The sequence below is a fragment of the Macrotis lagotis genome, chromosome 5, assembly GCF_037893015.1.
Source record: "Macrotis lagotis isolate mMagLag1 chromosome 5, bilby.v1.9.chrom.fasta, whole genome shotgun sequence".
Lineage (NCBI taxonomy): Eukaryota > Metazoa > Chordata > Mammalia > Peramelemorphia > Peramelidae > Macrotis > Macrotis lagotis.
The window spans coordinates 146,126,752-146,147,743 of record NC_133662.1 but is presented as its reverse complement, the minus strand read 5'-3'; the positions used below and the strand labels follow the sequence as shown (position 1 = coordinate 146,147,743).

Sequence of the window (20,992 nt, the reverse complement as noted above, 5' to 3'; positions counted from 1 at the left end):
TAAAGTAGTTTTAAAATTACAGATGTCAGGAATATGAATTTTTTTAAAAATTAAAAAAATATTTTCTCCCTTCCCATCCCCCTCCACTCCAGCATTCAGTAATATTTTATTTTGTGGACATGAGAAGATGAAAAGACAAAAAATCAATCTTCAGTTAATAAGGAAGGTTTATCAAGTACAGGTTCGACATTGTATAAAACATAAATCATGACTGACCTAATGACCCTTACAAAATTAGACTTTCTATTACTAACATAAGTATAACCACAATTCAGAAAGAAATTAAAATCTAATTACTTCTATGCCAACGAAAACGAAGTTGTTCTTTCTCTAAAAGGATGTTACTTGACTGTCCATGAAAGTCAAAACTTACTTTAAAGCTCTGTATTGCTATGGCATCTCTTTCATGGGGATGCTTTCAACACTTTTCTGAATGACTGAGTTCTTTCATTTCACAGGACACAGCTGGGATTTGGAATACCAGGAAAGCGAACAGAAGGCATTTTTCCCCCAGAGGTCAAAAGTGTACAAATCACATTGGTACTGTAGGAGCATCATTTTCATGCATTAGCATATGTGTGCGTGTGTGTGTGTGTGTGTGTGTGTGTGTGTGCGCACACACACAAATTGATTTTTGAAGGTGGCTCCATTTTTTTCTCTATAAAATGGAAATGATAATGCTTGTTCTATTGCGATTGGAAAAGGACACGAATTTATAATTGTCTTGCATATTTTTATGCAGTCCAAACAAGAGCATAGCATTTCTATATGGAGCATACTTTGAAGATCATTCATTCCAATTCCCTCAGTTTGGGGAAGTGATTTACCTAAGGTCATGCAGCTAGTAAGTGGGAAATTGGGATTTGGACTTCACTTAAAGTTCAAGTAATCTTCCAATATAAGTATGTAGATGCACATAATTTGCTTTTTAATTGTAAAGGGATATCCATGTATCTTCAGTCTTTCCCCTCTCCACTTAGCACTGAGGTCAGAATAATTTTCATAATGCATAGGTTCAATCACATCATTTCACTTCATAAAAACATTTTTTATAATTTCTCATTGCCTATAGAATAAAATTCAAACTCCCTAGCTTGGCAGTGAAGGTCCTCTGCAATCTGGCTTTAATCTAATTTCATCCTAATTTTAGTCTCCTCATTTCTTTCATCCCTTAACCACATATCCTGCATCAAGCCACAGTGAACTAGCTCCCCAGGATGTCCTAAGTTTTTTCTTCTACCCGCTCATGGTCACATAATTCTGAAATCTTTCTCCTACCACTTCAGGGCTGCCTCAAATGCTGACATTCAACCAATTTTTCAAGGCCTAGATCCATTGTCATAGAGTTTTCCCTGATTCTCTCCAATTGAGAGGAATTTTTTCCTCTCCTAATTTCACAGTATTAGGGAACACTATGATACACTTATCATAATATAATTTTTATTTACATTTTTATTTTTCTTGAGAAAATTTATGACTCAAGCTTTTAATTTCTTTCAAGAGTGATGATAATATCAGAAATGAGTTTGATAGTCCACACCTACTAAATGCCACAGACTTTTCAAGTCACTTTTGCAGATCTGACTTGCTTGACTATCATCTCCCAAAGACAAAATGGTTAAAGGGAAAATGTGTAACTAAGAGATCTTCTAAAAATCAACTCAAACTCTTATTCCCATTCGATTGTATGTTTCTTGAGGCTAGAGACCATGCTTATCATGTCTTTGCAAGTTTTTCTCTAGGGCAAGTACAATGTGTTGTACATAAAATGGTTCTTATGCTGATGAGCAGAAATATGTATAAATAAGAATGTTTTAGTACTTAATGTACTTTTCTAACTATCAGTACATGATGATGTTTGTCCTTCATTCTTGAAGAAGACCATGACATCAGGGAGGTGATGCCGTGATAGGCATATGAATTGGAATTGAGAGGGGAAGTGCTAAATCATTAACTCCACTTTCTCATCTAGAGCCATCTGGATCCAGTGGCCAGAAATGAATCAGGATGATTGGAGATGCCCCTGGTGGCGAGGCATTCAAGGCTAAGTGTCTTGCCCAAGGTCACACAATTGACAAGTGTTATGTCTGAAGATGAATTCGAATTCCCATCCTCCTGACTTCAATGCCAGTGCTCAGTCCACTGCACCACCAACTTCCCTTAGCTATCAGCATATACACATCTATTGAATGCACCCTGTTGATATATAGGGTGTACTCAAAATTAACTAGGAGAAGGATAACAGGTTGGATTCTCTTTGGGAAGTTTCACAGAGCTTATAAAAATAGCTCTAAGCTTCTTTTTAACACAAAAACTCAGCTAACATTATTCTTCCACTGATGCTGAAAGTGAGAGAATTAGAATTACAGGTTTCCTAGGGAACTATGAGGAGGCACATTATAGAAGTTACAATATATTTTCAATGAAGACTTGTATGGAAGAGTAGTATAAAAATAATGGACAAAGAAATATGTAGAATGATAGATAAATTTTTAAGAAATGACCAATAGATTGATTTATTTTTTCTGAACTTTATACTAAAGGCAGGTGTTGGTAGTGGTAATGATAGATTAGTGGGCAGTGATAATATAAATAAGACATTTTTAAAGTATAGAAGAAAGCAATGAAGTATAGCAGTGAACCTCCAAAGAGAGATCAATTCTGTTTCTACTTTATTAAACATGACATATACATATATACATACACATCCTACATGTATATATATATATATATATAAACAAACCAATGTATGTTCATTTTCTTATACAAACTTGCTTTTTTCCTTTGTACATTGAAATGTTTTTATTTTTTGATCATTATTGAGTTCACAATGAAAAAAGAATTCAAAAACTAATTTCATGAAAAAGGGATGTGGGCAAAGTTATATGTAGCAAGACTTGATCAACAAGTGCAAAGGATAATCAATGAATGGCTTCTGTGCTCTACTGAAAGTCATAAAAATGTCAAGAAATATAAAGAATGGCCTCTGGCATGTTGTATAGCCTTTTATGAAGAATTTAATGAAATACAAGGACAAGACACATAACCAGGAAAAGAAAGCAATAGAATATAAAATATAGATGATTTAGAGACTTCAGGGTTCATCTAGATCAAATATTTCCTCACTCCTTCCCTATTCTACTTAGTTTAGAGAGGAAATAACTGAATCCCCAAAGAGGTTTACTGATTAAGATTATACTTAGTAAATGACAGAGTCAGGAGTCTAAATACAGATTGTTCTGGAGCCAATACAACACACTCCCATTGCACCATATTGTATTTTGACTACACCATTGGAGTGGTATGTATACTGAAGAGATTATATTCGCATCAAAGTAACTATCAAAATACTAATTAACCATGACATAGATAGCCAAAAGAAAGTGCTATATGCTCTAGGGCTTATCTTAGCTGGACTAATATTAATTTAATCAAAATGCTCAAATCAGGAGAGTGCATAGACACAATCTTTGGAATAACTGAGACAAATCTAGGTAAAGCATATCAGCTAAAAAAAAAATTAAAAAACCCAAACCCCAAAACAAATCACTGTAGAATTATAGGATATTAGGTCTTGAGAGATCATTCAAATCATGCCCATGATGAATGGGGAACATGAAATAGACAGCAGCAGGGCCAAGGCTAAAACCACATATTTTTACCTAATCCAAAACATTTTCCATGCTGCTCTCTTATTTATTAGATCATTTTGCTAAATCTCAGTTCCCTCTCTCACTCTATTTTTTTAGCTCTACTTTCAAAAAAAAAGGAAAGGAATTCATAAATGCTCTGAAATCCAGAAGATCAATACTCAGTCTTCAAAATATCAAGTCCTTACTTGTCCAGTACAGTTGAACTTTACAAGTACTCAATGTTGTTTTCATTGAGAAATCTGTATTTGACTTTGGTTAAGGAATCAAAAATTTACCTTTCCTTATTTAATAGAGCTTAGTAAAAATGAATTTCACCATTTAAGAAATAACTTATCAATTTTATTGATGACATTGTAGCACATTGAATGCATTAACAGGAAAAATCATGGTATCTAGATTGGAAACCACCAAAATGTTAAAGGCAGAGCCAATTCTTAATTGTCCTTTCCCTATCTTCCAAATAAAAATCCATAAAGTGGAATTGTAAAGGAGTAATATGAAAATTTTCACTGCTTGTTAATTGATAAGTGATTATTTTCATATTGAAATATTACACTAAATAATTGCTTGTAGCCTTAACCCATGTTGAAAACTTTTTATTGTAATTCTTTTTATAGTTAGTTTTTTTTAGGTTTTTTTTCCCAAGGCCAATTGGATTAAGTGGCTTGCCCAAGGTCACATAGCTAGGTAATCATTAGGTGTCTGAGACCAGATTTGAACTTAGGTACTCCTGACTCCAGGGCCGGTGCACTATCCACTGTACCACCTAGCCACCCCAGTGCCACCTAGCTGCCCCTGTAAATCTTAATACATAATTGACAATAAGTATTTTTGCTAAAAATTTTATCTGGAAATGAAAACAAATCTGATGACTAAATTATTCATGTATGCAGGCTTTGAATAAGTTATCCTGGGGAAATGGAGATTTCTAGGAAAAAGATTCTCAAGTCTCCCAATGATTGTGACCCCAAGCCAAAAATAGTAAAGTATGCATAACATTTGATTATAAGGGATATTTTGATAGAATGAAATACATATAAGCTTGGGTCCCCAGAAGACCTATCTTCAAGTCCAAAAGTTTTCATTTTTCAGCTAACTAAATATGAGCAAGATACTTGACTGCACTTATCATCAATTTATTTAGCCATGAAATGGGATGCCTCGCTTTATTAATACACAAAAACTGTAAAGAAATTGATTCAAAAATTTAAAGAGCTGTTAAAATAGTTATTATTATGATCATCTCAAAGGGTTTTAGTAGAAAAGTATTATATACTTATTAATACATTTTCTGTCACTGATCCAAGGTCTCAATAGTTGACTGTACTGGATTTATGTAGCACTTTTAATATAAGGATATAAAAATTACTGAGCAATATCCTTTTTTTATCATTTTCCATATTTGGAACAAAAACAAAGGTTAAGAAACCTTAAAGGACTTGTTTCAAGTTCATGTGACAAATTAGGGGAATAAAATCTTGGTCTATTAATACTTCATCCACAGCAGGTAAGCACTACAAACCCTATTGTCTTGAATAATAGACTTTGTAGTTAGTATAAATATTAACACTAGCAATGGAAATAGCTTCAGAATACCATAGGCCTCCTTTCTAGGCTCATTTGTTGAAGGTGTATTTATTCAAGGGCAGAAGATTCAAAGGCATTTATGTGGTTGGGAATATTTTCCAAGGTCATGTTTTTAAACAAGGACTTGGTGGTAAAATGATGAAATTCTATGTGCCCTCTATAAGAATATAAGTGATATTGAATTTGGAATAAGGAATAAGGGCTAGAAGAGATGGAAGAATGAACAAAAATGTCTGTGAATGAGTTAACAAAATTGTCAGCATTCTGAGAGTAAATTTATTGAAAGTTAGCCCAGGAAACAATTTTGTGAATGATCTCAAAGATACATATACCATATTTTACATATAAGAAAACTGTGATCCAAAGAGAAAAAGTAATTTGTCCAAGTTTATGAAGATGGTTAACTAAGCCAAGGAATAAAGCAATTCTTCTTTAACTCTAGAGCTTGCATATCTTTTATTATACTATATGTTTTCCCATGTAGTTCAGCATCACCATATTTTAGATAAGAAAATTGGGCCCAAAATTTGGACTTGTTTGTTGTGACCTAGTCAGTTAATGACAGAAAAGTGGCATCAGAAGCCAAGTGTTTCCACTAAAGACTAGATCTAATGTTCTCTTAACTGTACCATGATGCTATATTATTAAGTTCATAAAAGAATTATGGGTTATTCTACCATGAATGCAAATGGTTTTAGTAACTTGGGCTTTGTTCAACCCTCTCTGAATCCTGGATTCCTGATTTATACAATTCTTAGAGAGTTATAAACCTGCTGAGATGATGATTATAATGTAACGAAACAATTAATTAATTATTAAATTTACCATTAAATACCTATTGTATTTGAAATAGTCTAGATGAAATCTTAGGTCTCTTTGATAGGATTTTCCTATATAAAATATTCAAACTATACTACTTTAAAAGATATGAACACTTTGAACTAATAATTGTCATAAAATGAACTTATTCCGAAGTAGGAAAATTATACAATATCCATAAATATATTGTTTAATATATAAAATATAGATATATTTATGAAACTATGGATAGTTATATGTATGTGTTACATGTATAGTTGTGTACATATAAACATATCTGTATGTACACACATATACATAAACATATGCATAGATACACACACACACACACACACACACACATAGTTTGTTCTCTGTATTTCAAAGGTAGACTGTGAGTTGCCCGAGAGCAGGGACTTTGTAAAAATTTTTTTTCTATTTCTAGCGCTTAGAACTATGTCTGATGAATGTTTATTGACTAAATTGACTTACAAGATTGAATTGCTATCACTTCACATTCCTATTTAAATGACATCTTCGTAGATTGATGGAAATTTTTTAAAATTATAAAGCAAGGAATTAGTCCCTTTATTTGTTAATGTAAAAATTAAATTGATTAACTAAACAAGCTTCTATTTTCTGTCATAGTTATAGGGTTGCAGTGAATTAAAATGTAACAAATTTGAAGAAAAATGTTAAATAAGCAGTTGGAAGTACTAAAATTCAGACACTTTTTAAACTTTTTGTGCAATGACTGTACCAGTTTGCTATTAATATATACTGCAGTTATGATTAACAAAGAAATTACACTAATAATATTAGTTAAATCTTTGTTGGAAAGGAAAGGAAGTAGGGTTAAATTAAGATGGGAAGGATGTTAAATACCTCAATTAGACAATGGAATTTGACTCTTCTACTTTTTTCCCCTCTCCTCACTGAACCCAAAATTCAAAGCATTTTCATATGTAATCTTCAAATTCCAATTTGCCTCTCAGACAGGTTTCCCTTCTAATCTATAAAATGAATTTGGTAAAGAGATTAGATAGAACATCAGTGGAAGCCAAGGCTAATGATTCAAAAGATAGAACTCATTCCCTCCTATAATTTTGCTAGAGTAACGATCCAATTTAGAGGAAAAGATGGGTCATAATGGGAAGATCTAGAAAAGGAAAATATTGGGGGATTAGCAAATTTCCCACCATTTTTATTTTTTACTCTTCAGCTTTATATCTTCCTGGAGTGTATTAGATGGAAAATAGAATTTTAGCTATGTATTTCAGTAGAGATTCTCTTGAAATATGAGGGAAGTGCTCAAAATTAATAAAATGATAAAATTCTTTGGACCTGAATTTCTTTTCTCTAAGACCAATTACAGAGTTCAGAGACGCATATTTTGTTACATTAGCAACTGCATTTTTTAGCATTCTGAATATCATACTAATACTAAATTTTGTTAATCTCTTTCATCTAACTATGGTTTAAGCAAAATCTTGAATGGACTACCTTCCCCATCTAGCTTTCTTCCAAACTTTTGTCCCATAATTCTATAACAAATAGTCTTTCCTTTGACTTGAACCTGGCTCACACCTAATTCAGACTTTGGCAGATTAATTAATAGTCTGGGAGGCTTTGCTAAATGGAAAGTTCCCACAGAAAGCAAACTTGGTCAATTTACTTTCACCATTTTCAGAGGCAGATCTGCTTCTGAATGAAATGACAGAACTTGCTCATTTTACTGCATCTTATAAAGTATATAAGGGGAGTTATTTAGTTATGCAATGCTAGAAGTGATTTCAGACTGGTTTTATCACTAAAATAAACAAATAAATCAAGCTATTTGAAAATGCCTGAGGAAGTAAATATATTTCACTATGCTTCATCCATAAATTATTGCCAATGGCATGGAACTTATTAAACAAGTCATCACTGAGTACTCAAAGCATTGTGTTGGGCACTGTGGAGATAGTTAAAAATGTTAAATGACCTCCCTCAGCACATGCAGGCAAAGTTTAATGTCTATGCTTTTCTCAGCTTAGATTTTTTTTTCTCTCTCACCACCAGGAACATGAATTTGTGTTTGTGGACATGGTAAAGGTGTCTCCACTAATTCACCACTGATGTTTGCCTCCTGTGGTTCAACTCAGTGAGTATACTCTGAAATCAGACAGTTCCCAGTTTCCCAAAAGTAAAAGAAAAAACCCTGATAAAGGAGTTTAAGGATTAGGAAGCAGCAGTTAATAAGACCTAACTCTGGACTACCACTTGACTTGCAAAGATGCTGTGATTTATCAGAGAAGATGCCAGCGAAGACTTATTACTGACAGGCTTCTTTGTTTCACTAGACAGGAGTGAAAGATAGAGCAGAGGAAATGGAGGAGCTGTAGTTATGCATTTGCAATACACAAAGTCCTTGTTTTCCCACTAGGCACTGCAGAATAGCAATTGTCCATTCACAGCACATCCTCTGCATTTCAGTGCTAATATTTTTGCAGTCTTTAACTTAGTACATTGGAGGTCTAGTGTACTTAATTTTTTTAACCCTTTGCAATTCACTGAGTAAGCTTTATGTATCTTGCCTAGTATTGCTGCTTACATGACCTGATTTCAAAGGCTTCTGTCCTATGAAGTTCCTAATGAAAACCACATAAATAAATTAATGAAACAAGTGCTATTTTGCAAGCACAGTAGCATATTCAAATAGTTGTACCTTATTTATTATTGCATAACCGGGTGATGGGGGGGGAGATGACCCCCTAAAGATTTCCATCACTTAACTGATACATATTTACCATGTATTACTTGAGTTTCACTAGAATGATTTAATATTAGGATAGGATTTTTTTTAAAGCAAAGTCCCTAGCAACAGTGTCTCCCTCAATACCTATTAATACTGTGCTACTGAAACCAATGATTTTAGTCCTGAGTTAACAATCATCTTAGAATCCTGCAGTACTTAGTGTTTATTATACTTGTATGTATCCACTGTCTGTCCTACATAGAGACGGTTACTGTAACACTGCAATAATCGTTTAGGCCAGACCACATGATGGATTGAATCTATATGTCATTAAAAAGCCATCCAACTCAATCATTTCAGTCCCTAATTCAATTTCCTACCCCATCACCAACTCTTGTAGGAAAAGACTTTGCAAATTTGTGGTATGAGAAAGGAAACTTTTTTTTTCTATTTCTAAAAAAATAAATAAACCATTTGAGAATGGATCCTGCCTTTTGACTTCTCCATTCAACATACTGAAAATGCAACAAGGTGATGAATCGAAATCTGACATAAGGTTAATTACTCTGACACACTTTTTGAAGATTGATTTATTTTCAGGCTTAAGAGTCCCCATCGCTTTCTTTCCATTCAAATTTAAGCTTAGGGCTGCAAGGAAAACTCCCAATCAATGGGTGGGTGGAGGTGGGGAACACCTCTTACTTTCCCATTTCTTCTGTCGTGAAGCCTCCCCCCACCCCCCATCCGCAGCAAAACAAACCACTCAACTCTAGGGCTTGTGGTTGTTACCTTTGAAAGAGAGGACTGATGGTGACAAGAGGGAAGTCACCTTTTCCCTCCCGGCGGGCTCCTAGGGCTGCCCTTGACCCCCTCTCCCACTTGGCCAAGAATCGCTCTGAAATGGTTAATTCTGGGCCAAATGAAATTGTTCCAGTCAGTTTGCATTGGGGGGAAGGGGGGCTTGTTGCTGTAGTAACAATCACAAGCATTAACTCTGTGTGTGTGTTTGTGTGTGTGTGTGTGTGTGTGTAGCCACTTAAAATAAAAATGCCCCTCACCCCATCCCTTCCAGCCCCAGTTCTGTGACTCTTCAAAAACAAACAAACACGCATCAAGAACGCCGCTTGTAGTGGCTGTACATACCTCAACCATTAAACAAGACATTTAACCATAGTGGCAGTTCTGTGACCTTTGAATGCCGTGAAATCTCTGAGCGGTGCTGCTTGTTCATGAAGACTTGTGCTGCAGGATCCAGCAACTTCATCCAGGATTAGGAATATAATTAAGGTTTAAAAAAAAAAAGAAGAGAAGGGAAAAAAGAGAAAGGAAACCAATAAGCCAACCAAAAGCCCGCGCGCACACGCACGAGATGGGAAGGAGCCGGGGAGGGGGCGAGGAGGAGCAAGGAGCGGGGCTTCTCTCTCTCTCTCTCTCTCTCTCTCTCTCTCTCTCTCTCTCTCTCTCTCTCTCTCTCTCTCTCTCTTTCGCTCTTTCTCGCTCTCTCTGTCTCAGAGTCTACTTTTCTCCCAAGCGGGTGAGCGGTGAGTGCTGAACAGGAGGGTGAGCCTTGGCGCAGTCTGGCTGTGGCCGCCGCCGCCGCCGCGGGGCTGGCGGGCTGCAGGGCTGCCTGGTCCGCTTCGCCTCCCCAGCAGAAGGCCCTGCTAATCTGGGAGTCGCTGCTGTCAGTTGCCACAGGCAAGGAAAATCAGAGACCCAATCCGCTTCGGCACTGGTAGCTTTTCCTGGAGAGGAGCCTTCACTGTTTATGTTTCCCCATTTCAGGAGTGACGTCAAAGGGTTTAGTTTTTCCTCTGCATGTGCTATTAATTTGAAAGTACTGTACTATGGGAAGAATTTGGGACAGTGATTAGTCAGGATCCCCCACACATGAAGGAGCCCAGAAAGCCTTTGACAAGTTTACGTTTGAGCCATCCATACATACATAGAGACAGAAAAACTCAGACAGAGGTAGGCAAATAGTCAGAAAAAGAAATAGATGCAGGAATATAGCTATATAGTTATAGATATAGATAGTATAGATGTAGATATGTACATCCATACAAGAAATAAAAATGCAGACAAATATGGGCAAGTAAGCAGAAGCAGAAATATAGATGTATACACATACATACATACATACATACATACATACACAGAAACAGAAAGGCAGGCAAATATAGACATATAGGCAGAAACAAATATAGATACAAATAGGTAAGTGGATAGTTTTATCTAAATAGATAGACATACATATATGTACATGGAGACAGAAAACTTGGATATAGAGATAAGCAGAAACAGAAATATAGGTATATCTCTGAATATGTCTTTATCATTATCTCTCTCTCTCTCTCTCTCTCCTCCCTCCCTCTCCTCTCTCCCCCCTTCTCTGTCTCTCCCCTCCCCTCTCTCTTCCCTTCTCCCCACCCTCTTCCTCCTTCTCTCTATCTGTTCCTCTCTCCCTCTTTCTCTTTATCCTCCCCCCTTCCCCTTCTCTCCACCTCCTCTCTCTGTCTCTCTCTGACTCTCTGTCTGTCTCTCTGTCTCTCTGTCTCTGTCTCTCTCTCTCTCTCTAGCTATCATCTATCATCTATCTAACTTTTCAATGACCTTTTAAGTATAGGCTAAGATTGGGAGGGTGTGTCAAAGTAACAATGAAAAAAACCTGAAAGGAACATTCTTTATAAACATTTCACTACTTTTTGCTCATTTCATGAACAACTTTATCTTCCTTTGTTCTCTTCCCTAAATAAAGGGGATTATATGGGAAAGAAAATCCTCTGACAGGTAGAGAGAAAGTATCAGAGTCAGCAAGATTGGGGTTTAAGCCTCACCTCTGATTCTACTGACTTTGTGACACTGAGCAAGTTATCGAACCTCTCTGAACCCAGGAAATACTGTTAAGACAGTAAGTTGCTGTATAATCAGAGATGTATATTGATAGAGGGAATATTCTTCAGTGGGACTTCTTTACACTAATGTAATCACACAGCAGACCAAACATACACATATATACAGCATCTATACAATTAACCTTTCTTACCATGAAGTCAATATGGTGCAGTGAAGAGAATAATGGGGTGGTTAGAATCTCTAGGTTGCAATCTGTTGCTGCTATAGTTTAAGTTGTGTGACTTTAAGAGAGTCATTTCACTTCTTTGGGATAAATTTTCCCAACTGTAAATTGAGGAAATTCGACTAGATAACTTTTGAGATACTTTTCAATTCCAAAAATCTATGAACTGTGCAAATGAACTGCGAGTCCACATTACCTAAAGTAAAAATATGGAACACAGAATATTTTTAGCTTCTAACCTTTCTTTTCTGTCTTTCACTCATGCCTTGGGATGGACAACAACTTTTGTAGTCCTAGATAGTCACTTTGAAAAGTAATCTGTCCTATCTCTCTGCTGTCACTTTCATACCTTTTACTTTTCTTTTAGAATTGCATTGGGATCCCCTAGGGAAACTCTGTGTTTCCTTTATTAATGTCATTTTTATTATGATTTTAATATTGATAGAAAACACAAACATTTCAATATACAAAAAAGATCAAGAGACTTTCTTAAGAAACTCTCTGTATGAGACATAACCTGCATCAACAGCTTCATAAGAATTTTGTATATTTCTCCCAAAAGGATTTGACATTACCCTCTCTTCTCTACTCCTTCAATTATTTGCTATTAAAAATATCTGACCTTGATTCTTTGTACAGTATCCTTTTATTCTGCATTTCAGACAATACCACTCAGGCGACAGAAAGTGAAGAAGAATTAAGAAGAGGAGAGTGTAACATCAAAAAACTAAGATTATGGCAATGATTCCCATCAGTTACTGGCAAATAAGGAAGTGGCAGTGCCAGATTTTATATTCTTGGATGAGGATGGCATATCACATCCATGAAAGACTTTTGCTCCCTGGAAGGAAATCTGGATGGCATACTAAAAAGCAGACACATCATCTTGCCCATAAAGGTCCATATAGTTAAAACAATAGTCTTCCTGTAGAAATGTATAACTCCGAGAGTTGAATTATAAGGAAAGCTAAAGAAAAAAAATCAATGCGTTTGAACTGTGGTGCTGAAGAGCGTTGAGAGTTCTTTTTGGCAACAGGAAGATCAAAATAGTCTATACTTAAATTAATTCACTGGAAGGCAAATACTAGAGCTGAAACTTAAATACTTTGAGCACATCATAAGATTATAGGACTCATTGGTAAAGAACCTGATGTTGGGAAAGGTTGAAGGCAAAAGGAAAGGGGATTGCAGAAGACAAGATGGATAGATAGTGTCATGGAAATAATAAAAAAAGCTTGGACAGATTTAGATAGCCTGGCATTCTATGGACTCAAGAAGTCGGTCATGACTGAATGGCTAAATAGCAATAATAGCATCACATCAGCTAGGTGACTTGTTATTTGAGCATATTAGCAATTTTTCCAATTATCCCCATATTTGTGTTTTATTAACTCCATGATAGTATTCTACAGAGATTTATAATACTTTCCTCAGTTCCTTCTTAATAATCTTAGAAGCCACCATTCTTAAGATATTTTCCCTTTGAAATTCAACATTCTTTTCTTTAATAATGGACTAGAAATGATGGAGAAAATTATATTCCTTGCTGTAACTTGTTAGGTTCTAGGATAACAGGTTTCCCAAATTGTTCACATATATCTACCTCATTTTAAAATGTGTTCAAAAGCATCATTACTACCATCATAACATGTCTAAAATTTAGATTCCTGAACAGGGAAGACTGAGATGTCCACTGAATTCCCTTTTGTCACATTTTCTCTTTATGATGCCCAAGTGCCTCTGCTGTCCTACTCCAGGTGCCCTTCTGGTAAAGGACAGAATGTTAATGGCCACATATATCTCTAGACCCTTCCAGTCATCAAAACTTTTTAGTCCCATGCCCCATTCTTCCTTAACTTAGCAACTAGCTTTGTGATAGACTGATCTTTGCTAAAATGTTAATGGCTGATATTTCCATGCCTCCATGATCTCGTTGATGTGGATATTGCTTTCTATAATGGAGATTGCCACCCATCTGCTTTTTTCTCATGTTTCAGTTTCTTGTCTACATCCCCCCATGAATCTTCCATAGAAGACCTACTCAATACATCAGAGCTTTTCTACTAGCTTTTTTTTTTTAGTTTCTTTTTTTTTGCAAGGCAATGGGGTTAAGTGGCTTGTCCAAGGCCACACAGCTAGGTAATTATTAAGTGTCTGAGGTCATATTTGAACTCAGATACTCCTGACTCCAGAGCTGGTGCTCTATCCACTGTGCCACCTAGCTGCCACTCTTCTAGCTTTTTAAACATGATTCCTTCTCACTCCACTCCCAATACCAGTGCAGTCTCGGATTACTCATCTGTTTTCCATCCTTTTCCCTAGATGCCTGGTCCATCTTTTTTTTCTTGAGGATACATTTTGCATTATATACTTTATGTCACTTAATTCTAAGTCATTATTGAAAATATATAATAGGTATTTATGCTTGCCATATATCTATTTAACTTCCTTTCAGTCACCTGTAATTTTGATTCTTTAGAGGTTATAAAGTATTCCATTATTCAAATCCATTGCAGTATCACAGAGAAAATATTGGTATTAAACTATGGAGTTCTGTGGCAGTGAGCAATTTGAAATTGTTGAAAGAATTGTACAGTTTCTCAAATGTAAACTATTCTATTCTATTCTATCCTGTATGATCATGCTGATTTTGGCTTATTGTTCATCTGCAGTACCTGTTTAAGGCATACTGTCCTGATGAACTAAATGAGTGGTTAACCAATCAGTTGGATGTCACAGATTGATCAACAGGCATCCTTTATCAATTTACTTTTTTCTTCAAAATGTACTGTTGGACCATTCACTTTTACTGATAATGTATAGATTAAGGAAATATTATGACATTGAAGTAGAATCATGGCTGGAATTGACTTTAGAATTCATCCAGTTCAATTCTCTCTTTTTTATACATGATCAAATTTTGACGGTCCCTTGACTCCAAATTGACCACTTATTTTATAGAGCCACTCTTTCTCTCACTGTTATTTATGAACAATAACATCCCAAAGATAACACCATTGACAGAGAACACCCCCTTCCCCCCACATTTATTTGAACATTTGAACTGTGTAGGAGATCTTCAATAACAATGGAAAATACTTTGGCAAGTATGCGTCTCCTGCTCTATGCTTTTCTTGATGCTGTTGATCAGAAGATTATTAAGCAGTTTTCCCTTTAGGCATCTGTCAAAGAATCTTATATCATCTTAGCATATACATTAGAGTACTAAGACTGGAAGAAATCCTTTAAGGTTGAGTTTTCCTCTGCTGAGTCAAGTTCTTTTTGGAACAAAAAAATAATTACAGGGAGATACTGAATTCTCTATTCCCTTTGGTAGAATGTTTGACTATAAAGATATAGTCTACCATAGAAAACCTCTGTCTTTCCCTTCTCACATTTTTTTTTATCAAACAAACCTTCTTTGACTTGTGTATTATTCTTAAAATATTTATAGAGGTAAGAAAGTAGGACAATGAATTTATAGTCACTAGTATCCTCTTGGTCATTTTTTTATTTTGTAAGGGCTCATAATGACATATGAGTTTGTCCAGTTGTTCAAAATTTCTCTTCTTTAAAATGTCTGGAAATTGATACGTCAAAGTTTTCAAAAATTTGTTGTCACCATCATAGATTTCTTTAGTTTGAATTTGATCTATTCTATCTCTTCTTCCTAGTTTAATCTTCTTAAGAGGAATTCCAACTTCCTCATAGAAAACTATAGAAACACTAGCAAATCTATTCATATCTCTTTGTGTCCTTCCAGTTCACCCTAAAATGTCATTGGTGTGATCTGATTTAGTTGAGATTTACATTAAATTTCCAGTAGATTTGTTTTGCCTTCTACTCCATTCCATTGTTTTATGAGTTGGTGCTAGTTATAATCTTCTAATACCATTGTCCTCCATTTTGTATTCTAAACTACCTATGCCTTGCTTTTCATATTTCCTATCTTGTCAAGGAGATTAAATGTTTTCTGAATGAGGAGGTTTCTGAATTCCTTTGACTTCTTCTTTTCTTCTTCTTCTCTTCTTCTTCTTCTTCTTCTTCTTCTTCTCCTTCTTCCTTCTCCATCTTCTTTTCCTTCTTCTTTTTTCTTTCTTCATTCTTTTTCTCTAACTATTTCATTCAGAATGCTCACAGGTCTAATTCCAATATTTATCATCATTAGAAGTATTAACGGCTTAATTTATTCTACCTAGACTTCTCAGATTACCTGATGACCCTCATCCCTCAGTGACTTGCCATATTTGTGCACTTTTGGTATCATAGAACTCAGAACCCTAAAACTCTAGCTCATTAATAGTTTCAACCTCCCTTAGCAGCAGAGATTATAGCTATGCATCTTCGCACCCAGCTATCTCTTCTGATAGATATAAGACTTTTAAGTGCTTTATTATCTTTTGTTATCTTTTTCTAATCTTAATGAATGATTTCTAACATATTTTTCTATTGTTATCTCTTGTGCCTAACTGCCATCATGAGTCCCTGAATATCAAAATTATGGTGACTTATTTTGGAGGAGATTAAAAAGTCCTCAGAATTTTCTGCTAATGAATAACTTAGTTATATTTCTACTAGTTTTATTTGTTCATTCTACTCATGTTCATCAAAAACACAAAAAAGAAAATAAAACAACTCAAGAAGTTGAAATGAAACTTCCCAATTGCTTCTGGTTATATGATGGAATCAATCCTTTTGCTTTCCTCTAGGAAAATGCTATGATCTATGTCTCCTTTTAGATGCAACTATATATATAATGTCTTCCAGTTATATTTATTATGACTGCTAATGTTGTGTTTTGGTTCCAAAAGAAGTATATTAACTTATTGTTTAATGAACTGAGAACTCATAGTAAGAGTAAATTAATAAATTAGTGTTTACAAAGCCCAACTATGATTCTTAGATCCTTCTCCCCCATATTTTCTGGTCATAATTAAAGAAATGGAAAGAATAGATACAGGACTGGGGGCCTTTTGGGATTTCTCTTTGTTTTGAAGATTCATTTCATAATGTACAACCTACTAGTGAATTTTATTAAATTCAGACCCTTCAACATCAGATATGGTAAGACATCAGGTCTGTGCTCAGAGTCTTTCCAACCTAGTAGCACTTGCCAAAACAAGTGTTGACTGGCATAGAATTCAAGAACTCAAGAGTAGTCATCATCTCAATGAATGAGGTTTCAGAGTAGGGCTCTGGAGTTAATGGTACAGTATGGTGGAGAGTCTTTGGAGTCAGAGAGCCTCATTCAAAGTTTACTTCCAAAGTTTATTACCCCTTTGACTTCAGTCATTTCCCTCAATTATCAATTTCCTCATCTGTAAAATAAGGGGCTTGGACTAAGTAGCCTCATAGGTCCCTTATAACTCTAGCTCTATCCATGACTGAGAATGCTTAAATATTCCCTTTCTTAGGATCTATTTAATTTGAATAGAGAACTCCCATAAGATTTACACTTCTACATTTAGAATTTGAGACAATTTGGTGAATGGATAGAAATATTTGGAACACCTTCTGGAATATTTCAAATCATACCATGTGGGTAGCTAACATTGTTTAGTTGGTAATCTTAATCCACTTTTACAATGTGGTTTGGATCTCCAAAAGCTGAAGTGGCCCCAAGACAAAAATGCTGAAGCAAGGCTACTATATGCTGCAATAACAATTCTCTCTCTGTATCTCTCTCTCTCTGTCTCTCTCTCTCTGTTATTTCCACTCTTACTGTGCTTAATACATTACATTTATATCAATTTATTAGGCTCCATTAGAGAGCACATTATCTACAAAGTCTACTTTACCCAGATTTTTAAAAATTTTTTTACTTTAAAAAATTTTATGGAATAAACAGAAAATTTCATAACATAGTATAATAAAAATGACTGCATATGAAACTGCAAATCTATGATGTACAACTTAATATTCTTTTAAAATATAAAATAAACATGTAAATTTCTTTTTCCTGTTTTCTTCTATTCCTACCACCAGTTCTAATGATGGCTACAAGTATATACACATATACATACATACATACACACATATAAACATACACACACACAACTTCACTCAAAGTTGTTCTTAAAAACAACATTGTTGCTACTGTATAAAACATTCTCTTAGTTCTGCTCATTTCACTCTTCATTATTTTGTGCAAATCTATTAATATTTTCCTAAGATAATTGAGTTAATCATTTCAGCCATTTCTCAACTGATGGCATCCTTGTAATTTCTAGTTCTTTGCCACCACAAAAAGTACTGCTATTAATATTTTAGAACATTTAGGTTCTTTTCCTTTTTCCTAATCACCTCTGGTATCTGCGGTATTATTGGGTCAAAGGGTATGAAAATAATATCAGATTGCTCTCCAAAAATGGTTGGATCAGGTCACAATTTCACCAACAATGAATTTATGTACTGATTTTTCCAAATCCTCTCCAACATTCTTTGCTTTTTACTTCACTCATTTTTTCTTTTTCTTTTAATTTAATTTTTCTCTGGTTACATGTAAAAATATTTATTAATGTTGATTTTTAAAACTTTGAGTTCTAAATCCTCTCCCTTTCTCCTACTTCACCACCCCTTCCATTGAGAAAGCAAGTAATCTAATATAGGTTAAAATTTTTAGTCATGGAAAATATTTCCAAAATATTCATGCCATGAGAGGAAAAAATAGACATTCCCCAATAAATAAATCTGAAGAAAAAATAAAAATTCATGCTTCAATCTATATTCAGACATCAACTGTTTGCTCGCTGGGGATGGATAACATTTTTTAGAGTTGGATTGGGTCAAAACACTCCTGAGGAAAGCTAAGTCATTCACAAATGGTCATCCTACAATATTGCTGTTATTTTGTATACAGTATATTTACCATTGTATTTATTCATGTAAATCTGTCCAGGTTTTACTGCTCATCATTTCTTATAGTCAAATAGCATTCCATCATAGCTACATGCACCAATTTGTTCAGTCATTCCATAGCTGAGAGGTATCCTCTCAATCTCTAGTTCCTTTACTTTAGGAAAGAGCTGTTATAAATATTCTTATACATATAAATCCTTTTCCTTTTTGTTTTTCATCTATTTTGGAATACAGAAGTGACATTGCTAGATCAAAAAGTATGCATGTTTTTATAGCATGCTAATTGCTATGTTCCATTTTGCCCTAAAGAATGTTTGAATCATTTCACATCTCTTCCCACAGTCCTTTAATGTTCCATTATTCCTACATCCCCTCCGACATTTGTCATTTTCCTTTTTCTGTTCTATTAGTTTATCCAATAAGCATAAGATAGTACCTCAGAATTGTGCTAATTTACATTTGTCCAAGTATTAGTGAGTTAGAACAATTTTTTTTACCTTGGCCATTGGTAGCATTGATAAACTTATCTGTAAACTATTCATATTATTTGATCATTTATCAATTGGAGAATGGCCCTTATTTTTTATAAATTTTATAATTTTTTATAAATTTGACTCAACTTTGAGAAATGAGGCATATATCAGAGAAACTTGTTTCAGTATGTTTTCCCCCAAAGTTACTATTGCTAGTAACTTTGCAAAATACTATTTTAGTATTTCCCTCCATCCTATTTCTCCTCCTACCCATTTACCCTATTCTCTCTCTCTCCTTTTACCCTGTCCCTCCTCAAAAGTGTTTTGCTTATGACTATTCCCTTACATAATTCACCCTTCCTTTTTTTTACTACCACATCCTTTCTCTCTTATTTTCTTGTTGGGTAAGGTCGATTTCTATACTCAATTGAGTACATTTGTCATTCCCTCTCTGAGCCAATTCTAATGAGAGTAAAGATCATTCACTTCCTCTCACATTTCCCCTCTTCCAATCCACTGCAAAAGCTTTTATTTGCCTCTTATATATAAAATAACTTATCCTATTCTATCTCTCTCTCTTTCTCTTTTTTTTCTGGTATATTTCTCTCTCGCCCTTTAATTCCATTTAAAAGATATATTATCCCATTATATTCAACTCCTGCCTGTGTCTTCTCTATATATACTCCTTCCAACCTCCCCTGTAATTGAGAAAGTTTGCATGAGTTATCATTTTCCCATGAAGGAATATAAACAGTTCGATATCATTGAATATGTTATGATTTCCTTGTGCTGTTAATCTTTTTATTTGTCTTGAGTCTCATATTTGAAGATCAGATTTTCTGATCTTCTGATCTTCTGATTTTCTTTTCATTAGGGAAGTTTGCAAGTTCTATATTTCATTGAATATCCATCTTTTCTCCTGAAGGAGTATGCTCAGTTACACTAGGTAGTGATTTTAGTGATTTTTTTCTTGTAATCCAAGTTCTTTTGCCAGTCCTAAGATCCTTCAAATGTAGAAGTTGCTAAATTTTGTGTTATCCTGACTGTGGCTCCATGATAGTTGAATTGTCTCTTTCTGGTTGCTTGTAGTATTTTATTCTTGACTTGGGAGCTCTAAAATTTGCCTATAATATTCATGAGTTTTTTTTTAATTTTGGTATCTCTTTCAGGAGGTGATCTGTTGATTCTTTCAATTTCTATTTTATCCTCTTGGTCTAGAATATCAGGGCAGCTTTCCCCTTGATAATTTCTTGAAAGAAGACATCTAGGCTATTTTTTATGATCTTGGCTTTCAAGTCAGTTGTTTTTCCAGGGAGATATGTCATATTGTCTTTAAGTGTTTTATTTGTTTTGTTTTATTGTTTTTTAATTTCTCTCAGAGTCATCAGTTTTCCTTCACTCCATTCCATATTGTAAGGAATTAATTTCTTCAGTTAACTTTCATACATCCTTTTCCATTTGGTCAATTCTGCTTTTAAGGCATTCTTTTCCTCATTGATTTTTTTTTCCATTTGACTCAGTCTAGTTTTTAAGATGAAATTTTCTTCAGTATTTTTTGCTGTCTCCTTCAGCAAACTGCTGACTTGTTTTTCATGATTTCCCCACACCACTCTGATTTCTCTTCTCAATTTTTCCTCTCTCTCCCTTGCTTATTTTCAAAATTCTTTTTGATATCTTCCATGATCTGAGACAAATTCATATTTTCTTGTAAACTTGGGATGTAGGACCATTGATTTGGTCATCTGCTTCTGAGTGTGTTTTGATCTTCCCCATCACCAAAATAATTTTCTATGGCCAAATATTTCCATTC

General features: G+C 34.7%; 1 protein-coding gene across 1 annotated transcript in view; it reads right to left on the bottom strand.

The window, feature by feature from the left end:
- PDE7B (phosphodiesterase 7B) overlaps positions 1-10,362 on the bottom strand; it is a 494,425-nt gene extending 484,063 nt beyond the window's left edge. The window contains exon 1 of the mRNA XM_074187651.1: positions 9,919-10,362. Coding sequence (XP_074043752.1) covers positions 9,919-9,939 — 21 coding nt within the window. The 5' untranslated portion in view covers positions 9,940-10,362. The remainder of the gene's footprint in view (positions 1-9,918) is intronic.
- Between the last annotated feature and the right edge of the window lie 10,630 nt (positions 10,363-20,992).